This window comes from Meleagris gallopavo, chromosome 27, assembly GCF_905368555.1.
Source record: "Meleagris gallopavo chromosome 27, MGAL_WU_HG_1.1, whole genome shotgun sequence".
In the NCBI taxonomy this organism is placed as follows: domain Eukaryota; kingdom Metazoa; phylum Chordata; class Aves; order Galliformes; family Phasianidae; genus Meleagris; species Meleagris gallopavo.
Genome location: NC_139430.1, coordinates 2,025,360 through 2,044,468, shown reverse-complemented (window position 1 = coordinate 2,044,468; position 19,109 = coordinate 2,025,360). Strand labels below are relative to the sequence as shown.

Below are 19,109 nucleotides of genomic sequence, written 5' to 3'. Positions count from 1 at the left end.
ACCTGCCCTGGGCGCCTGCGTGGCAATTCCTGGTGCTGTCGTGCAGGGTGTGTTGGCACTCAGGCGTGCCATGTGCACGGGTGTGTGCTGCACTCTGCTTTGTTCACAGCACTGGGGATGGGCTCCCTGGTGCTGTCGCCGTGCCCCCCGCCCTGCTCGGCAGCCTGGGTGAATGCAGCTCCTGGGCAGCACTGGATGACACTCTTCCCCTTCCTCTTTTTCCCTGCAGGGACAAATTTTGTGTTGCTTTCTGTTCGTCGTCTGTGAGCGGCTGCTTCCCATGCAAAGGAAGCGTGGAGCTGGCGTGGAGCCCCCGTAGTGGGTGCAGGGTGTGAGACCCCCATGCTGGGAGGGGGCTTTGTCGCAGCTCCTGCTGCCCTGGGGGTTCCTCAGCCCTGCAACGCAGCAGTTCTGCGAGTTCCAAACCAGTTTGGGGAAACGAAGCCTCAGCGCTGCAATGGAATGAGTGCACCCAGTGCTCTGCTTTGCACCCAGTGCAGAGCTGCTGCTTTAGGGAGCTGGGTTCTGAGATGGGTGCCAGCAGGTGGCAATGTGACCAGAGGCATCGCAGGGCAGCTGGCTGCTGCGGGCATCCCTGCCTCAGCACACGGGCAGGAACCCATCAGGCTTCCCCTCCAAGCACACCCAAAGGGTTTTGGGGGGTCCTCGCAGGCTGGCTGAGCAACGTGGGGCTGTGCTGAGCTGTGCCTATGGCTGCGCCCAGGGACAGAAGTGCCGTGACCCACCGGAGCCCCTGCGCCCGTCCCTCGTCCCACGTTTGCCCCACGCCCCTGGATCCCGTTGGGACGCGGTGCTCCGGTCCCGGCCCGATGCCCTCTGCCCGCCCCCACGTCCACCCAGCTGCAAGTTTCGCTTCTGCATCTCCGGCACTGAAGGGGGAACTTGGCCAGCGAGAGCGAAACTCAGCGGCTGCAACGGTTGCACCCGCACGCAGCCCCCGTCAGCCCTCCGTGCGCCCCGGGGCCTCAGGGGACCTGCAGCTCCTGCTGCCCCCTGCACCCTCCTGGCTTTTCCCTTCCCACTCTTGGGATGAAAAGCCCGAGTGCTAACAAGCTCGTTGGATGTAATTAAGTTTCCAAAGGTGGCTCGAGGAGGGACGCACCTGAGGAGCCTCTGTGTTTTGTGGGTGGACGGTCTGGGGCTGGCTATGTTAGCCCTGGAGAGGGATGGTGAGCGGGCTCAGCCCAGGGGGAAGTTTGGGTTTGGAGCCCAAATGTTTTGTGGCCCCAGACCCGTTGCTAGAGGGAACGTGGAAAGGGGAAGGAGGGATTGTGGTTGGGCAGCTCTTCCCCTCTGCAATCTGAGCCTCCGTCTTGGCCCCTCCACCTCCCCTTGGCGTGGACTGTGCCCCCCAGGTGCTCAATGTCCCCACATTGGCACGGGCTGGTGGTGACCCTGCAGATCGTGGTGGCCCTGGGGACACAGAGCTCCCCGCAGCCGGGCTTTCCCATCGTGGTGCTAGGCAGGTAAGCGCATCTCTGCCACTAATTGGCTCCTGATCGATTTAATGAGGCGGCCGAGCATCTCGCAGCCTGCAGAGCTGCAGTGAAGCTCTGGGGGTTTGAGGAGGGGACACAAACTTTGTGCCATGGGGCTGCGCTGCCCGCATGGAGCGAAACCGCAGCTCCGGCTTCCGAACAGGAACAGATTTTCTTGTCTGCTCAGCGTTTCTGGGTGAGCACCGGACAAGAAGATTGCTTTCTCTCTCTCCCCCTTTTCCTTCCCCTTGTTGTTTTGGTGTGTTGTTTTTTTTTTTTTTTCCACTTTGATTTGCTCCACAAGGAGGTGATGTCAGCTGCTTTAAATAAACAGCCGCCGGTGTTATCTCTGCCTATGGCACGCTCTGTGTGCACGGTGGCTTTTCTGCACCGCTCCGGGCTTAGCTGGGCAGTGCATGGCTGAATGCTTGGCTGCTGCTGCACGCTTAGAGTGAGAGCCCTGCCCATGCATTCACACATCCTCCACCCTGCTCCCATGTGAGCAGTGACACAGCTTGGCGATGCCCTGCAAGCAGGGGGAGGCTCTGCACGGTGAGCCGGGAGCCGTGCAGCTGGTGGGGTTCGGTGCAGCCATGGGTGCTGCGGTCCCGCTGGTGCTCATCGCCCTCCTCTGCTGTGGGTGATGCTGGGGTTTGCAGCACTTGCACCCCGACAGTTTGCAGCAGTTATGTTCTGACAGTGCAGCTTGCAAGCCTTGGGTTGGCAGCTGAAAGCAGAAGCGTGGGTCACCCTGGATGCACAAGGTGAAGCTCCTGTGGCTTTTCTGCCCTGCTCCCTCGCTTTGCAGGGCACGGCTCTTTTTTTTGTGTGTGAGGAAATCAAGGGCTGTCCCTTATGGGCCTCCTGTTTGACCAGCGGGCCGCTCTGGCCACTACCATGGGTGCAAGAGGCAGAGACAAGCTGGAGCTCCCCATCTTCAATGCTCTCCCATCACAGAGCTGGGATGCGCCTGAGGCTGACAGAAGCTGTGGGATAAATGCACGCAGCTGCTGGAAACCTCCATCACCGTGGGGCCGCATCGGGCGCCCTTCGCCCCCGACCCAGCCATGTGCTCCTTGGTCCAGCTTTGTTCAGGCTGAGTTTTGTAATGTCAGGAAGTGAGCTGGCTGTGGGAGGGGAGGCAGTGGGAGCAGAGGCTGCTTTGTGGTCGGAATGAAGGATGCCGGAAAGCTGAGCGCAATTCCTCCCTTGGGTGAGGCTGCAGCTCGGCTTGGAGCGGGTGCGCAGCACCTTTGGGGGTCCCTCTCTGTGCCTCAGTTTCCCCTTAGTGGCTCTCTGGTGCTGGGACAGTGCTGGGAAATGAGCATCCTGCGTGGCTCAGCTTAAAGCATCTGTGTGCTGGTGCTGTTCTGCTGGTTGTGCGGGGGCCTCTGCGTGTTTGCACCTGGAGCTTCATCCCACCTGCGGACACCGGCGCAGCGCAGGCTCTGAGCTGGGGCTGCCTAGCATTGAATGTGGAGGTTGGTGGCCCTGCACGTGGCAGGGGGATTTGGAGCTTGACGATCCTCGAGGTCCCTTCCAACCCTGGCCATTCTGCGGGGTTTGAGGCTGCCCCACACGTGGCTGTGAAATGCGCGGACCCCAACCCTGGGCTCTCCGTTTGCTGCCTGCTTCCCTCCAGCTCGTGGCCCTTCCCTTTTTTTGCAGCTCGGTAGCAGATGCTGAAGCTGCAGGTGTCTGCATTGCAGGCAGGACTGCTCCCAAGCATCCCCAAGCACCAGCACGGCCGTGGCCGTTCCCTACATCCCAAGGCAGCAAACAGCAGACGGGCGCAGAGCGGTGGCAAAGCAGAGAAACCGGGGCAGCCAGGGACAACTCGTCCCCGAGTGGCTGAGACCTGTGGCCATAACGCTGTTATTTTGTCCCCAGCAATAAGGACGTTGTGGTTCAGCGAGGTCTCAGTGCGTTCTCCCTTTCCTGACCTTCTCTGCCTGTTTATTGCTGTTACGGTAAATGTTTTCATCTCTGCTGTCTGTAATGCACTTGTGGTAGGGGCTGCGCCTCGTCCCTCTTTTATGCGGGATCTTTGGTTTCGTGTAATGGATATTCCTCCTATTGATTTCCATAGCAGATACAGAAAGATTTTAAAAATAATCTGCTCCGAGCTCCTGGAAGGAGGGGGCTCTTCTCTCTGCCTGACAAGCACTTTGCTGCGTTATGATGGCTTTTTAGCGCTGGAGAGGGCAGGGCACGGGTGAGCTATTTGAGGCTTGGAGATGGGAAGCGATGGCCGTTTCCCTGCAAGGTCAGGAGCAAGGACTTCTGGAGACCTGCTGTGCTGCCCTGAATCTGGAGCAGCTCCATAGGCTGCACTGGAGCACGGCCCTGCTGTATTGCAGTCTGCGCGGTGCCGTAGCGGCGCTGCGTTTTGCTCGGCAACGGTGGGCAGTTTGGGTTCCCGGCCTCTCCCTGCCCAAACACATCTGGTGTAGGAGCTCTTCTGAGGGCTGTGACCTTAATTGAATCAACTCCTTCATGTCCTGGAGACAGCTGTGTCATCTCCCGCAGCCGTGCTGGGTAATCACGTGCCCGTTACCACGTGCGCAGAGCTGCAGGGTCTGTGCCAGCCTGCCTTTCTCTCTGGGATTTTGCAGCAGAAGTCTGCTTTCCCTCCGACAAGGAAAAGACCTGAGGTCACTCTGTCTGCTCCTTGGCCGTCTTGGGCATTGCATCACATTCTTTTTATAATCATCGGAGTTTGCATTCCGACGCAGACCTGGGCACGCCGGGATCCCACCGTGCTGCACGCCGGAGCGCCCGCAGACACAGCCGGGCTGCAGCCAGCCTGTCTCCTTGTAGCCCCACTCACTCTTTCCACCAGAGAGATAAAATTAGCAGCTGCTTTTTCTTTTTTTTGTTTTGTTTCACCACGGGAGTTGCTTCAAACCCTGCCAGCCCAACTGGGTTCCCTTTCATTGCCCCTCGCTGCACTCCCTGGCTCCTTTTTCCCTACGTTTTCGTTGTTGCTGTGCACACGGACGCTTTCCTCAGCCCCCTCCCTTATTATTTTTTTATTTCCACGTTTTCTTTTAAAATTAATATTTCCCTTTTTTCCATCCCTATCCGTTAAAAGCGGGGTTTGGAGCCAAACGACGGCTCCGATCCCTCTCCCCAGAGCACAGACTTGAAGCCCTTATCTATCGCTGCCCTCCTGCCCACTGCTGCCCTGGTGTTGGGAGGGGGGGTTCCACTGAGCCCCCGTTGCTCCAGTGCACATTTATGGTATGATCGTGCCTCCCTTTGTGTCCGTGGTTGAGCTGCAGAAGGGGTCAGCAGCACAGGAAGGGGGAAAGAAACTGAGGCACGGCAGGGATGTGGCTCACCTGCAGGGTTGGAGAGCCAGGATTTCCTCCTCTTGAAATAAAACAAACGCAGGAGGAGGCAGCAAGCAAGCTCAGATCTCAAGCACGGCATCATAGAAGGATAAAACCCAGGCCAGGCACCGAGCATGCACTGTGGCACCGTGGATGCTCTGCATTCCGTGGGGCACGGAGCGATTGCTCTTTTTGTCCCCCCCTCCACGTGGCCCCATGCTGGTGACTGGTGGCGAGCAGTGGCCGTCCCGTTGCGGCCCTGCAGCAGGATCTGCAAAAGCAAACAGGAAGCCGAGCTGGGAGCAGCCCACCTTATTGACTTGCTTGTTTACTGTGGTTCCTCTGAGGTCAGCGGTGGGGTTTTAACACCCTCCTGCTCGTTTCGGCAGCCTGGGGAGCGGGGTGGGAGGGGGGCTCTTTGTTTCCTCCAAGAAGAAGCGACAGAGCCAGATAATGGGCTCTTGCTTCCCTTCGTTTAGAAAACTGTGCTTAGTACAGGGGAAAAATCATCCCGGTTCGGAGGCTGGTTATGGGGTGGGGGGAGGAGGCGAGGTGTCGGGATGCTCCCATGTGGGAAATGGGCAGCGCTGTGATGGTGGATGCCTGGGGTGGGTATGGGGTGATGGACGTATGGCCAGGAGCTGTGCCCTGCAGGGTGGGGGGATGCTGAGGTGCAGGAGCGCTCGGGTGCGGGGCTGCTCAGATGCGGGTGGTGCAGCTGTGGAGGTGCAGGGATGTTCGGGTGATGCTGGGGTTCTTAGGTACAGGGATGCTGAAGTGCAGGGGTGCTGAGGGAGATGCTGTGCCCACATGCGCTGCTGCCTCTGCAGCGTGGGGATCTTGGGGCGGGTGCAGCTGCTTCAGAAGAAGCCTCAGCCATCCTGGCCTGAGTTTCTGCAGGGTTTTCACCGCTCTGAGGCCAGCACTGCTGTGATCCTGGACGGGCCTGTGTTAGAGCTGATAATACTTCTGCTGGTGCTGGTAATCCTTTTAATATCCACTTCTGTGAAAGCTTAGGTGCAAAGCCTGCAGGGAGGAGGAGGACGAGGAGGAGGAGGAGGAGGACATCTTTTTAGGAACCGGTCCTGTTCTTCCCTTGCAATACGCTGCACAAGTGCACGCTGCCCTCAGCAGAGGACACAGATGGGGTTAAAGCTGCCCTTGGCGGCGTGGCTGTGCTAATGGGAAACATGCTGCAGTGGCATCGACGCGGCCGCTTGCACCTTGGTTTGATTTGGGCTTTTCCACTCTGGCTGTGCTCTCTGGTTGCAGGCTGCAGTGCTGGTGCCTCCCTATGGAAAGTGCTGCACGTGGGCCTCGTTCCCTTTATTAAAAACAAAACGAAACGGCGTCGTTGGGTGGAAAGCTTCCAGCCGCGTGGCTGAGGAGCAAACTTTTTGGGGTAGAAACTGTCCCAGGATGAGAAGGGATGGATGAGCAGCGTGGGATGGGGTTCGTGGAGGTTCCCCTGGGTGAAGCCCACCACCAGGAGAGCATTGGGGGAAACCCAGCTCCGCCGGTGGGGAGGAGAAATGTTCCTGCTGGGTGTGATCTGCCCTCCTCCCACTGCATTGCAGGGCCCCACTGTGGTGCTGGGTGGGGAGATCTGCAGGCAGCATTTGTCCATTTGGGGCTCGGTGCGTTTGGGGGGTTTTCAAGCTCTGGGAGCAGAGCTGGGGGTCCCTGCCTTGTCCTTAGAAAGGAGCTGACACTCATATGGGGTGATGCCTGATGCTTACCCTAACCATAGTTCCCCATCCATCCTTCCTTTCCACCCCCATCCATCTCCCATTCCACCCCCATCCATCCCTTTACCTCCCCAGTAGCCCCACACTGAGTTTTGCCATCAGGACCTGCTTTACTTTTGCTCCTGCTGTCAACGGGTTCAATCTGACAGCCTCCCCGTTTCCATCTGGGCTGGGAGCACAGGATCCATCCCCGAATTCAGCTCCCTCCTTCTCTCTCGTTTTTAATGAGTCAACCTCTCATCTGTCATATTAAACCTCCTCATTACCAGGTATCTAAATTTTGCTCTGACAATAGTGACAGGGGAAGCTGCGATATCATTGCCGCAGCGCGCGGCTCCGGGGAGCTGGCAGGTGGTTATTTCATGCCCTGCAGGGAGCCGTGGGGGTGGGCGACAGAGCCAGATAATGGGCTCTTGCTTCCCTTCATTTAGAAAACTGTACTTAGTACAGGGGAAAAAAATCATCCCGGTTCGGAGGCTGGTTATGGGGTGGGGGGAGGAGGCGAGGTGTCGGGATGCTCCCATGTGGGAAATGGGCAGCGCTGTGATGGTGGATGCCTGGGGTGGGTATGGGGTGCTGTCGTGCAGGAGGTGGGCAGTGCTGCGGTGGTGATGTGCGGGGGGTGGGTATGGGGTGTCCTCTCTCCGGGTGCCTCCCTGGTGGCTCCCAGCAGGGCTGGATCCTGACTGAGGATGCCGCTGCCACCAGGGCCGCCGCTCGGGATTGCGGTGAAGCCCAGCTTCGGAGGTCGCTTTAGCGAAGTACTGCCTGGCACCTCCACTCTGCAGCCCTCTGGTTGCTGATTTCCCCAAAGCCTTTCAACCCTGTCCATCCCCCCCCCTCCCCTTAATGCAACACGCGAGTATCGGCGCTCCAGCATCGCTGCGGGGCTGCGCTTTCCTCCCCAGGCTCGGCCAGTCTTGGCACAACCCGTGGTTTTGTTACAGCTCAGCAGAGCTGGCAGCGCAGTTGGCATCTGCTTTCCTCCAGAGAACGCCTGAATCTGGGTCAGGAATGTTTCTACCTTCAAATTCCTCAGGGGTTCGGCTGAATCCAGCCCAGATTCTGCTCTCTGGAGCCTCCAGCGATACCTGTGGCTGTGGGATGCATCCAGGGGGAGCCAGGTACCCACCAGAGTGCATTGCCCAGCACTTCGCTGCACAAAGCTGGTGCCAGCTGCAGAGACCTGTGCTGCTGCACCTGCTCCATGAGCAGGATCTGTCCCCAGGAGGGCTGGGGCCAACCGTGCAGCTGTGCAGCCCAGCCAGGTTCGCACCAGGGCAGCGCGCTTCAGCCTCTTTCTTCTCCCCTCCCCCGTGTGCATCTGGAGACTCTGCACAGGAACCCAGATAGCATCATCCTGAAACCAGAATAGAAGCTCTGGAGGGGACTCGAGTGCGTTTGTGTGGTTTTGATCTCGGTTTGGAGATAAAGAGGTGCTACACAATGCTGAGCGGGTGAGCTGGCCCTTCGCCTGGTGCACGCAGCCTCTGCCATCCATGGTGCCAAAGCTGTGGCTGCTGTCCTGGCCCTGTTTCTGCGGTCACTGTCCCCCAGGTGCCATCCTGGGTGGGATGTGGTGGCTCAGTGGGGTGGCAGTGGCTGCAGTGGGCATGGAGCTGAGGTGGCTCGGAGGGGTGACAGTGGCACGGTGATGGAGAGCGCGGAGGGGTGAGGGCAGGCATGGGGGAGGTGGCAGAGGTTGATGTGGAGCGGTGACAGCGGGCACAGAGCAGAGGCAGTGCAGGAGGGAGAGGAAGAGCGGCGCCCAGCAGCATGGGTGCAGCGGCTCAATGAATCAAGGGGCTGTTTTTTCCACCCTCCTCACAGTAGGAGGAAGCTGATCCTGTGTGCCCTGAAAGCAGCAAGGAGGAAACGAAGAGTCCTTGGTGTCGGTGCAGAGGATATGTCAAAAACAACAATTAAGTCACAACAGGCAGGCCTGGCCATCGGTGAGAGAGGAAACAGGAAGGCAAGAATTAAAGCTAAACACTCAGGATCAAGAGGTGACCGGAGCTGGCTCCGTATCCTTGAGAGGAGGAAGTCCAGCCCTCGTGGTGAGACAGATGCGTGGCACTGTGGAGCTGGGAATTTTGGCTGTGCAGTGGATTTTGGCCGTGGGAGAACCTGAGTCTGTGCAGGTGCTGATGGTGTTGCAGATCCGGGGCTCGGGATCCCTTCTCCTGGTGGAAGCCCATAAAACCACAGCACCCAGGTTGGTGCTGGGTGCCTGCGGAGCATCCCTGCGCACCCACCCAGGGGGGTTTAGCTTGGGACATGCAGCCCTGCACTGCCTCTTTGCAGCAAATCCTTCCTTCCTCATGAACTGCAGCAGGTGGGAAACGCCACAGCCTCTCTCCCTTTAATTTGGGATTTTCTGCACCGCTCTCAGCCGTTCTCCCATCCACCTCCTCCGCACGATGAGCAGTGCAGGTCCTTTTGGCACCTTCTCAGGGGAGGGTTTTCTTTTTCCCTTCTTCTTCCCTTCCTTCTTTTCCCTCTTCTTCCCTTCCTTCTTTTCCCTTCTTCTTCCCTTCCTTCTTTTCCCTCTTCTTCCCTTCCTTCTTTTCCCTCTTCCCTTCCTTCTTTTCCCCCTTTTCCCTCTCCTTCCTTCCCAACTCTCTGCCTTTCCATCTTCCCACCCTTGTGCCCTGTGCATCAGCTCAGGGAGGACTTTGCTAAACCCAGGCGCCTCAAAAATTAAGATCTGATCTCCCAAACAGCACCACTTTACTTTCATTTTCCATAAAGCCTTCCAAATTTTGCAGTCCCTTTTCATGCCATGATGGGCTCTGCACCGATGCCCACAAACACACCGGAAAGTGCAGAGCCATGCGGAGCTGCGCTCGAAATAAAAACACTTTGTTGCTGTTGTTTGGAAAGAATACATTTACTGCTTTTATTTGCCTTTCTCTCCCTCGGTCTTTGGGATCCACAGGTTTTGATCTTTCCAGCTGCACTGTCAGCGTTTGGTTTATTGGAGCTGATGCTGTGCTGAGATCACAGGTGGGGCTGCAGGAGAGGACAGCTTCATGTGCCAGCTTGGAGGGGGGGGGGGTTGTGCATGGAGCTGGCTTTGGCGAGGAGGCAGCAAAAAGGAGATGCTATGAAAGGGCATTAAAAATAGCAAACGGGCACAGAAAGTGGATGTGAAGCTCCCAGTGCCACTCTGTGCACTCACAGGGAAACGTGGGCCAGTGCAATGGGAAAGGGAGAAGTTTTGGAACGGTGCAAAGGGCCCCACGCAGCACTGGGGTAAAATCATTTAGCAACAGGTAAAACAGATTGGGAATAAATACACAGAGCCAGTCAGGAGCCCAGAAATAAGGGCTTGGAGGAGGGCAGCTCTCTGCCTGCCAGCACTTAGAGCTGTGGACTCAGCACCCCCAAATTCCTTGTTTTGTGCAAACATCTCCCAGCTGAGAGCCTCCTTTTCTTCTCATCCCTTCCCCTATTTGCAAACTGCTAACTCTGCTCCCTCCCTCGTCTACCCAATTTAAAGCAATTTACTCGGAGCCAGAGTTGAATTACTCAGCACAGAGTTAACCAGCACCTGCTTGGAGTTAATTGGCATGCGTGTTAATTGCTCTGCCAGAGTCATCCTTGTGAGAAGCACATGAGGGGTGCTGGAGTGGGGGGCGCAGCGGAGTGGGATGATTCCTTTTGCTGGGGCTGCAGAGATTCTCCATTGTCTCGTAAGGGTTGGGCTTTGCCTTTCTGCCAGTATGATGTGCTGGGGTTTGTTGTATCAGCCTGGGGATGTCGGCTGCTCGTACCGGGGTGGGGATGGAGATGTGGGTGCCTTCTTGCAGGTGCTGAGCAGAAAGTGGAGCCTGGGGGGGGGGGGTGAGCTTTGTGAAACAGCCACCTGGCCAGGAAGCCAGAAAGAATACCTGGCTCTAAAAATACATTTGGGGAAGGGTGGGGGATGCTCCAACACCCCCAAAACCTCAGCCAAAACACCAGGAGAGAAAAGGGCTGGGGGAAGGGGATCTGTGTTGGTGCACCTGGGCTTTGCTTGCAGCACGGCGAGGGAACCGTGGTTTGGTGCCCAAGCAAGTGCTGAGCTGGGCTTTGCTCGTCTGCAAACCCTTTGGAAGTGTGGTGAAGCTCTTCCACATCCCGGGAAGAAGTTCCCCAAATGAATAAGGTTAAAATAACGCTTCCTTTCGCTGGGCTTGGATTTACAGCCTGCGTTCTCCAGCGCTTGTTGTTGCTGCTGCTGGGGATGCCTGCTCTCAGGGTTGGGTGGCCCATGTGTTGTCATCCCTTGGGAGGGTTTCCTTCTCCCAGGTGCTGCAGCACAGGGGAGGGCTCAGCACGCTGCCCTTGCTCTGGGTGCAGAGCTGCTGCTCGGTGCTGAGGATGGCGTTGCAGAAATGCCACCTCCAAGGGGAAAAGCTGCAAAGGAAGCCTTGCGGAAAGTTCTTCCTCCTCCCGCTTTTCTCTGCGCATGCAAAACCCTCGTGGCTCCCAGCTTGCTCCTGCACAGGTGGGAATGCAGGTGGGGATGGGGAGCAGATCCTGGCAGCGTCTCTGTAGCACCAATGCTTGGCTGGGAGGGGATGCACGCAGCAGTTTGGATAAATGATGATCAACAAATGCAATCTCAGCGTGCTTGTCCTTGCACTGATCTTTCCTGTTGGGATTTATGGGGAAAAAGAAAAGGGTTTCTATTTTTCTTATTGTCCTTCACCTCTCTGGGCTTCTGAATGCTTGGCTGCTCCAGGGAGCGAAGGCTGGGTGATGAGAGGGGGGATCGTCCTCTTCCCCTTCCAGTGCTCGAATCAGCTCTGAGATCGCCCGGTGCAATGCATGATGAATAATTGTGCCAAAAAAATAAATAGGGCGAGTGACTCACAGAGCTCTGAACCCTGACAAATAAAGTGGGAGGGAGAAGAGGTGGGGGGGGGGGGGGGAACCACTGGAGCTGGGCTGGCGAAGGATGGGGCGAGGGTCCCTGGAGGGTGGGACTGTGGGATAGGATGGGAGCTCAGGTTTTGGGTGCTGGGAGGAGGAGGAGGAGGAGGAGGAGTTTCTCTCTGGTCGCATCACTTGTGAGCAGCCTGAGCGCTCGGTGCTGCCAAGTGGAGGCAGATAGGGAGCTATTCTGGGACTGGCGTTTCCCTCAGCCTGAGCCTTGGCACGGGGCAGCCTTGTGTTAAGTGCAACCTTATCACTGCCCTTATTCAGCCGCTCGAAGAAAGAAGATGGAGAAAAACAGAGGGGGGAAAAAAGGCACTCGGTGCCTCTGCTGCCCTGTCCCACCCGTTGCACTGAGAAATGGGGCTGGGGGTGCTGTGTTTCACGGGGTGCCCTGACCCGGCTTCCTTCCCTGTCCTCCTTCGCCCTGCCCCTAAGAATTAGGTTTCTGTGCCTGGTTACACAGGCGTATTTCTTTCTTTGCTTTGAGTAATCAAATAAAGACATTTTAAAATTCACCACTGGAGATGTATGCAGGAACTGGAGATGGATTTAAATTGCCTGAGCTAATCACCAGCTAAACACCAGCTGCTTGTGGCATTATTAAGAGGAAAAGGAAAAAAAAAAAAAAGAGTCATCATGTCCTGGGAGGATGGTAGTGATGGCGTGCTGGGGGGGTTCCCTGAAATTGGGAGGGATGGGGTGCCACCTCAAATCTCTGGGCTCGGGTCTCACCTCTGCCTCTGTCCCTGCAGGTTTCTGATGGCTCAGCCCCACTGGACTCGTCGGAGGGTGCCATGAACTGAGCGCCCAGCTCCTTTTCGTTTGGTTTCCCTTGGTTCTTCGTCGTTTCCTCTCCCTCCCCTCCCCCCCCCCCCCAGCATTTTTCATGAGAACATTTTAAAAGGGGGTTCCTCTCGCACTCCCCCGAGTGACGCTGTGCTGCTGCGGTGAGGATCTCCTGAGAAGATGGGGAGGAAAAAGATCCAGATCCAGCGGATCACAGATGAGCGGAACCGGCAGGTGGGTCCCCCCCCCCCCCCCCCCCCAGGTACCAATTTTCACATGTTCTGAGAGTCTCGTTAACTCCCTGCTTGCATCCCTTTGGGGCCAAGCTCTGCTTTTCTCCCCCAGCCCATAATACTAAGCCATAGAGGCTGGGTTCAGGCTGCTTGCAGCAGATGCCCCAAGCCCAGCAGACCGCCCTGTTTTCCTACACTAAGCACAGAGCTGCTCACACCTAAGCCCTTTCTAGAAGAAAGCATCCTCCCCACTTAGCTGCCACTTCTCTTCTCTCGCAAAAAACATTTTTCATTTGACATTTTCCACAAGGCTTTTCCAATAAGAAACAACCACAACAAGGATCCATTTTTTCTGAACGCTAGCAACCCAAAGGAATTTTAATTCTTTTCAATGGAGCTCTAACACGTGTCCAGGGCTTTTTCCTCCTCATGCCAGATTTCCACTGCCCTGACACGGAGCTGTTGATACATGTGCATGTGTGTACATGCATGGATAAACGCATCCATGCATCTCACAGGGGAAAAAAAGGCATCGTTTCTCCCGAATTTTCATCTTGCTGAGTCCGAGCTGCAGAGTGGCAGTGCGTTGCTGGAGCAGCTTTGCTCTGCGGTTGCTCCACCATTGTATTTCCTGAGGCCGTGGAGGACATCCAGTGCATGTCCTGCTGCACTCTTCTACTGCTTTTTCATTTGTCCTCCAGGAAAAACAAACTGTGCTGTCTATCCCTAATGCTTGAGAAGTGGCAGATAGTAGAATGTGCTGAACCTTCCTATTGCTCCTCAGTCGAACAATAGAAAATGGCAGATTTTCTTCATTATTCGGCGATTAGGGGATAGGATGGCGTAAAGTGTCTTTGCTAATGACTCCAATAGCTCGTGGCACTGCTCATTTCCGTAGCAAGCAGCAAGCAGGGCTCTGGGCTTGTTAAAGAAGCTGGGGTGTGCTTGCTGGGGATGTGCAGGGGAGTGCGGTGCTGCACGCACGCAGCCAGCCCTGTTTGGAGCTGCAGCAAATGGAAAATCTGTGGTCATGCTGGAGCCGGTGGCACAGCCCAGCACTGTTGTGTAAAGCCTTCAGGATGGGAAAGCAGCATCTTGCTGCCAGCACCGGCAGCCAAGGCAGCGGGAGGCATTTGGGGCTGTGGTGCGGGGGTCTGCAGCCCTTTCCCACAGTCTCAGATGTGCAGAGAGCCTCAGGTCCCCGGGCTGGTTGTCTTGCTCCAGCTCGCTGCCCTCCCGCTGCTGCTGCAGGCAGATATTCCATCTGGAGATGGGAATATTGTGGCTGGGGGATGCTGGAAACGGGGGGTCACCCGCAGAGCCTCTCTGCTGTGGCTGTGCTCTCCTGGTCCAGCAGCAGTCATCCCTATGGCGCGGGGAGAGCAAGTCTGCGTGGAGGGGACTGGGATTACAGCAGAAGCCAAACCCAGGGGAGGAAAGCAAGTAAGAGTCTCTAATGTCATTAGGGGAATTACTGGAGAGGATTTGCCAGAACAGATCAGACCATCAGTCCTTCAGGGCCAGGCTGCTGACTCTGGCAATGACCAATATGGTCTGCATCAGGGGAAAGGCAAAAATCCCCTGGTAGTGTAGGGCTGTGTGGGGCAGTAATTCCTTCCTGACCCCTTTGGTGATCGGCTTACGCCCTGAAGCATGAGATTTGATTACCCTCTTAGACTTATAAGGTTAATTCTTTGAGATGGGGCGCGTGCCCACGTGCATCTCAGCCCCTTTGCGTGGCGCAGCGGGGTTTGGTGTTTCCCTGCCCTATAGCTGCTGGATGTGTAGGGCACATGCAGCTGATGCTTTCGTGGCAGGGCTGGTTAAAGGGCAGGTGTGTGCTTTTCTCTGCAAGGAGAGCTGTGGGCACCGAGAAAAAGGATTACTTCTGTGCCGTGTCCCTGGGGAGGAAACATCTTCTTCTCAGAGGGATGGGGATCCTTCGGTGCTTTGGTCTGCTTGTCACTGCTCAGCTTGCTGTTTCGTTCTGGACAGGTGACTCAGAGCTGAGGGGATCCTGAGAAGTTCAGGGCAGCCCCAGCACTGGGTGGTTTTGGATCCCTGGGTGATGCAGGGCAGCAGGATGCCCGCTGGCCACGTGAGCTCGCACTTGGAGCTGGGGCGAGTGATGCACGTGGCGGAGAGCAGCGGGTGAGGTGATTAGAACCCAATCTCGTTACTGCTTAATCATCTTCAGGAGATGGCTGGGAGGGATGAGATGTGCTCCAGCTCCAGCAGCAGGGATGGGGAGGCATGGGCCGTGCCCTCACAGGTCACTGAGTGCGTGCTAGGCTGTGGCGACGATGCCTTGGGAAGCTCAGGCTCAGCTCCTGTGGCACTGCTGAGCCAAAGTCTCATTGAGCTCCTCCCTCCACACCTCAGGCTGGAGCTGCTCAGCTTCAAGATCAATGCTGTGACTGTGGTCCTAAGTGGGATTGAGCCCTACCTTGCACGCAGACAGCGAGGGAGCAGCCTTGCAGCACTGCAGGGTGTCACAGCTGGTCACTGCCTGTGCCCCAGGACGCTGCTTCGCACACACTTGAAGCAGTGTGGGAGCCTCCCCTCCATGCTTTTCTATTCCTTTCCTCTGGCTTTTTGTTAAGAGAGCAAGTGTTGCACCTTTCTGGGGGTTCAGGAGCATTTTGCAGCTGCTTACAGCATCCATGGGTGCTGTGACTGGGATGAGGAGCCCCAGACCAGCACCTCCAGCCGGCTGCATCCTGGTGGGTGTTGGTGCAGACTGGGAATCACTTGGATTTGGAGCCTGCACCCAGCCATGGCCACCTCCTGTTGTGCAGCTCTCCCTCCATGAGATGTTCAGTGCTCATGCAAGGTACCAGGAGAGCAGGAAACAGTGCTGGCAGGTGGAACACGCAGCTCTCTGACTTCTGGGGCACAAAACTGCACTTCACACCTGTGCTTTCCAAGCTGGGGCCGGGTGACATCCAGGCTGCTGTGGTGAGCTAGGAAGAGCTCTGCACTGTGAGAATATTCAACTTAAAATCCCCCCAGCAACCCGCAGCCCCTGAACAGATGGTAGCTCTGCTGGGGATTTTGCTGAAATTTATTTTCTCTTGATTTGGCAATATGCAATTTCCAATGCTGATAATCATCTCTGCGCTTGTGAAGTGTCTGCCTTGCGAGCCCAAAATAGGCATCAGCACAAATCTGTTGGGCCATGCAGAAGAGGGAGGTGGGAGAAGAGAGCTTGGGATTGTTGTCCACTTGGGGAAGCTGAGTACAAGAGGTGTCCTGCTGTTACCTTCTTTTGGCTTCTCCTCCAGTGTTCATCCCAAATCCCTTCTGCTTGCTTCCAGGTGACCTTCACCAAGCGCAAGTTCGGCTTGATGAAGAAAGCCTACGAGCTGAGCGTGTTGTGCGACTGCGAGATCGCCCTGATCATTTTCAACCACTCCAACAAGCTGTTCCAGTATGCCAGCACCGACATGGACAAGGTGCTGCTCAAGTACACTGAGTACAACGAGCCCCACGAGAGCCGGACCAATGCGGACATCATTGAGGTGAGGCCACATCCGCGTCCCACTGGAGGGGGGCTGGGATGGGGAGGAGGCTGAGCAGGATCTGAGGGGAATGAGCAGACCGCCAGGCTGATTTGGCATCTTTTTTTCCATCAAACTTTGGTGCTGTTGGAAGCCATCTGGAGTTATGTGCTGGTTTACTGCTGTGAAATGGGGGTGCAGTGTGGCTTTTTGGGATTTTCCAGGTAAATCAGGTTGGGTTTTGGAAGTATCTCCCAGGGCTGCAACTGGCCCCGTGAGCTGTGTCATTTGTACACAGTGGGGCTACAGGAGGGCACCAGCAGCTAACACCAAGTGACGTTGGCTGGGGAGGCCTTTGAGTGCCTCTCCTCTGAGCTCTGCTCAGAGCACAGCCTGCCTCCCACTGGGTTGGTGGAGATGCATTTTGTGAATCCTATCTGAGCCAGCTCTGTGGCAGGGATGACAAGGGCTCAGTGTCCAACCCTTGCTGAGGCTGGCGACACCCACTGCTCCCTCCAAACCAGCAGCCTTGCAGGTTGTTCTCAGCCAGCCCACTCTGGCCATCCCCACCACATCCTCCTCATTCCCGTGTACCATTCTGGAGCATAGGATGCTCGCTAAGCTCCCCAGCCACATCGTGGCAGTGATGTGACAGAACCACGCGTGTGTCACTCATCAGCTGCAAGCTGTGTGTGGGCAGCTCCCTTTACGCATGGGCAAATTCAGACAAATGCGAGGGCTGCCTGGGTAATTATTGACATTATGGGCGGGCATCAATTAGCACCGGTGGAACCGTTAGTCACTTTGGGGCTTGCATGGCGAGGATGCTGCAGACCGTCCTCTCCTGCCACTTGGACCTGTGATTTCTGCCTTTGAAGCCCTCTGGTGCAAATCAGGCAGTGAGCTCAGGCTTTGATTTCATAAAGAGAAAAAACAGACAATCCCACAACCTAGCTCAAAAAATCTGGCTCTTTTGGGGTTGTTGTTTTTTTTTTCCCACCTCCCTGAAGCGTCTCTTTGTGAGCGCTTTGAACCAGCATCCGCTGCCCTCTGCGCTCCTGCTCAGCACCAAGCAGCCAACAAGCACCTATCTGTTGACCTTCCTAATTGTTCAGAATGCTCTTTCTGGATGTTATTTGAAGCACTGTGGTAGTAGCCTTACCCTGGGAACAGTAGGGCCTCATGCACTTCAGTTGCTGCATTTCACAGCCACGGTTCCCTGCCTCGCTCGTTGGTGCAACCTTGCCCAGCCTCCCCAGGATGCTCATACTGGAGCTCGCAGCATTGAACAGATTTGTCTCAGCCTAAAAATACCGTAAACATTTTGGGCAGCATTCTCTGTTCCCTTATGGTCCAAGATGCAAACACTCCCAAGCCGACAAGTTACACGCAGTCCTTGGCACCCAAAGAAATGCTGTGTTTGCACCACATGAAAAGATGAATCTGCATCCAAAGCTGGAGAGAGGAACATGGGAAGCGGAAGGACACTGGCGGATGGTGGGGAGAGGAGCCGAGGCTCAGCATGTCTAGCCAGCAGAGCTGCTGTCATCTGCTCTGAGATCCTGTTCAGGCGGGTTCAAAGCCACTCAGGCATCCATTCTCGTCCTCATCCCTTCTCCTTGTGTGCAACATGGCTTGGACTGCTTCAAGATGTTTCTGTTTTCTGTTCCAAACCCTGCCAGGACCATTCCTGATCGTGGAGTTTGCTGGACTCAGATTGGGTCTCACTAGAGCCCCAGTTCTGTGCAGGTTCTTGATGTCTCACCTATCAGATCTTCAGCATGTCTTCTTCTCGGAGGTTCAGGGCATGGTGGGAGGCTTGGCAAGCACAGCAGTGGGGTCAGGATCCTGCTCTACCCTACGGGCAAGGGACAAAGCTGACTGTGAGGCCTGCGTTTTGGTTGGAGATGTTTGAGTGGCTGAAGGGGTCACTGGCTCTGTGTGACACCCGTGTCCCATTCCTGTAGAAGAGACACAGCCCTGTGTGCCTCCAGAAGCACTTTAGGGGTATGAGGACGGGGTGACACAGGCCTGGCCAGTGGGGCCTTGCACAGCACAGGGATTCAGCTGACAGTAGTGGAGCTTTGCATGGCACAGGGGTTGAAGCAGTGGGGCCTCGCATGGCACAGAGATCAGGGCTGGCACCAATGGGGCCTCGTGTGGCACAGAGATCAGGACTGACACCAGTGGGGCCTCGCGTGGCACAGAGATCAGGGCTGGCACCAATGGGGCCTCGTGTGGCACAGAGATCAGGACTGACACCAGTGGGGCCTCGCGTGGCACAGAGATCAGGGCTGGCACCAATGAGGCCTCGCGTGGCACAGAGATCAGGGTTGGCACCAATGGGGCCTCGTGTGGCACAGAGATCAGGACTGACACCAGTGGGGCCTCGCGTGGCACAGAGATCAGGGCTGGCACCAATGGGGCCTCGCGTGGCACAGAGATCAGGGCTGGCACCAGTGGGGCCTTGTGTGGCACGGAGATCAGGGCTGGCACCAGTGGGGCTTCGCGTGGCACGGAGATCAGGGCTGGCACCAGTGGGGCCTCGCGTGGCACGGAGATCAGGGCTGGCACCAGTGGGGCCTTGTGTGGCACAGAGATCAGGGCTGGCACCAGTGGGGCCTTGTGTGGCACAGAGATCAGGGCTGGCACCAGTGGGGCCTTGTGTGGCACAGAGATCAGGGCTGGCACCAATGGGGCCTTGTGTGGCACAGAGATCAGGACTGACACCAGTGGGGCCTCGCGTGGCACAGAGATCAGGGCTGGCACCAATGAGGCCTCGCGTGGCACAGAGATCAGGGCTGGCACCAATGGGGCCTTGTGTGGCACAGAGATCAGGACTGACACCAGTGGGGCCTTGTGTGGCACAGAGATCAGGACTGACACCAGTGGGGCCTTGTGTGGCACAGAGATCAGGACTGACACCAGTGGGGCCTTGTGTGGCACAGAGATCAGGGCTGGCACCAGTGGGGCCTTGTGTGGCACAGAGATCAGGGCTGGCACCAATGGGGCCTTGTGTGGCACAGAGATCAGGGCTGGCACCAGTGGGGCCTTGCGTGGCACAGAGATCAGGGCTGGCACC

The 19,109-nt window shown here is 56.6% G+C and overlaps 1 protein-coding gene across 11 annotated transcripts in view; it reads left to right on the top strand.

Annotated features, from left to right (window-relative positions):
• MEF2D (myocyte enhancer factor 2D) overlaps window positions 1–19,109 on the top strand; it is a 51,869-nt gene that overhangs the window by 12,322 nt on the left and 20,438 nt on the right. For all 11 annotated transcript variants that reach the window (XM_085209582.1, XM_085209578.1, XM_085209579.1 and 8 more), the window contains 2 exons: window positions 12,261–12,528; window positions 15,845–16,048. In XM_085209582.1, the coding sequence (XP_085065708.1) occupies window positions 12,475–12,528; window positions 15,845–16,048 (258 nt within the window). In that variant the 5' untranslated portion in view covers window positions 12,261–12,474. The remainder of the gene's footprint in view (window positions 1–12,260; window positions 12,529–15,844; window positions 16,049–19,109) is intronic.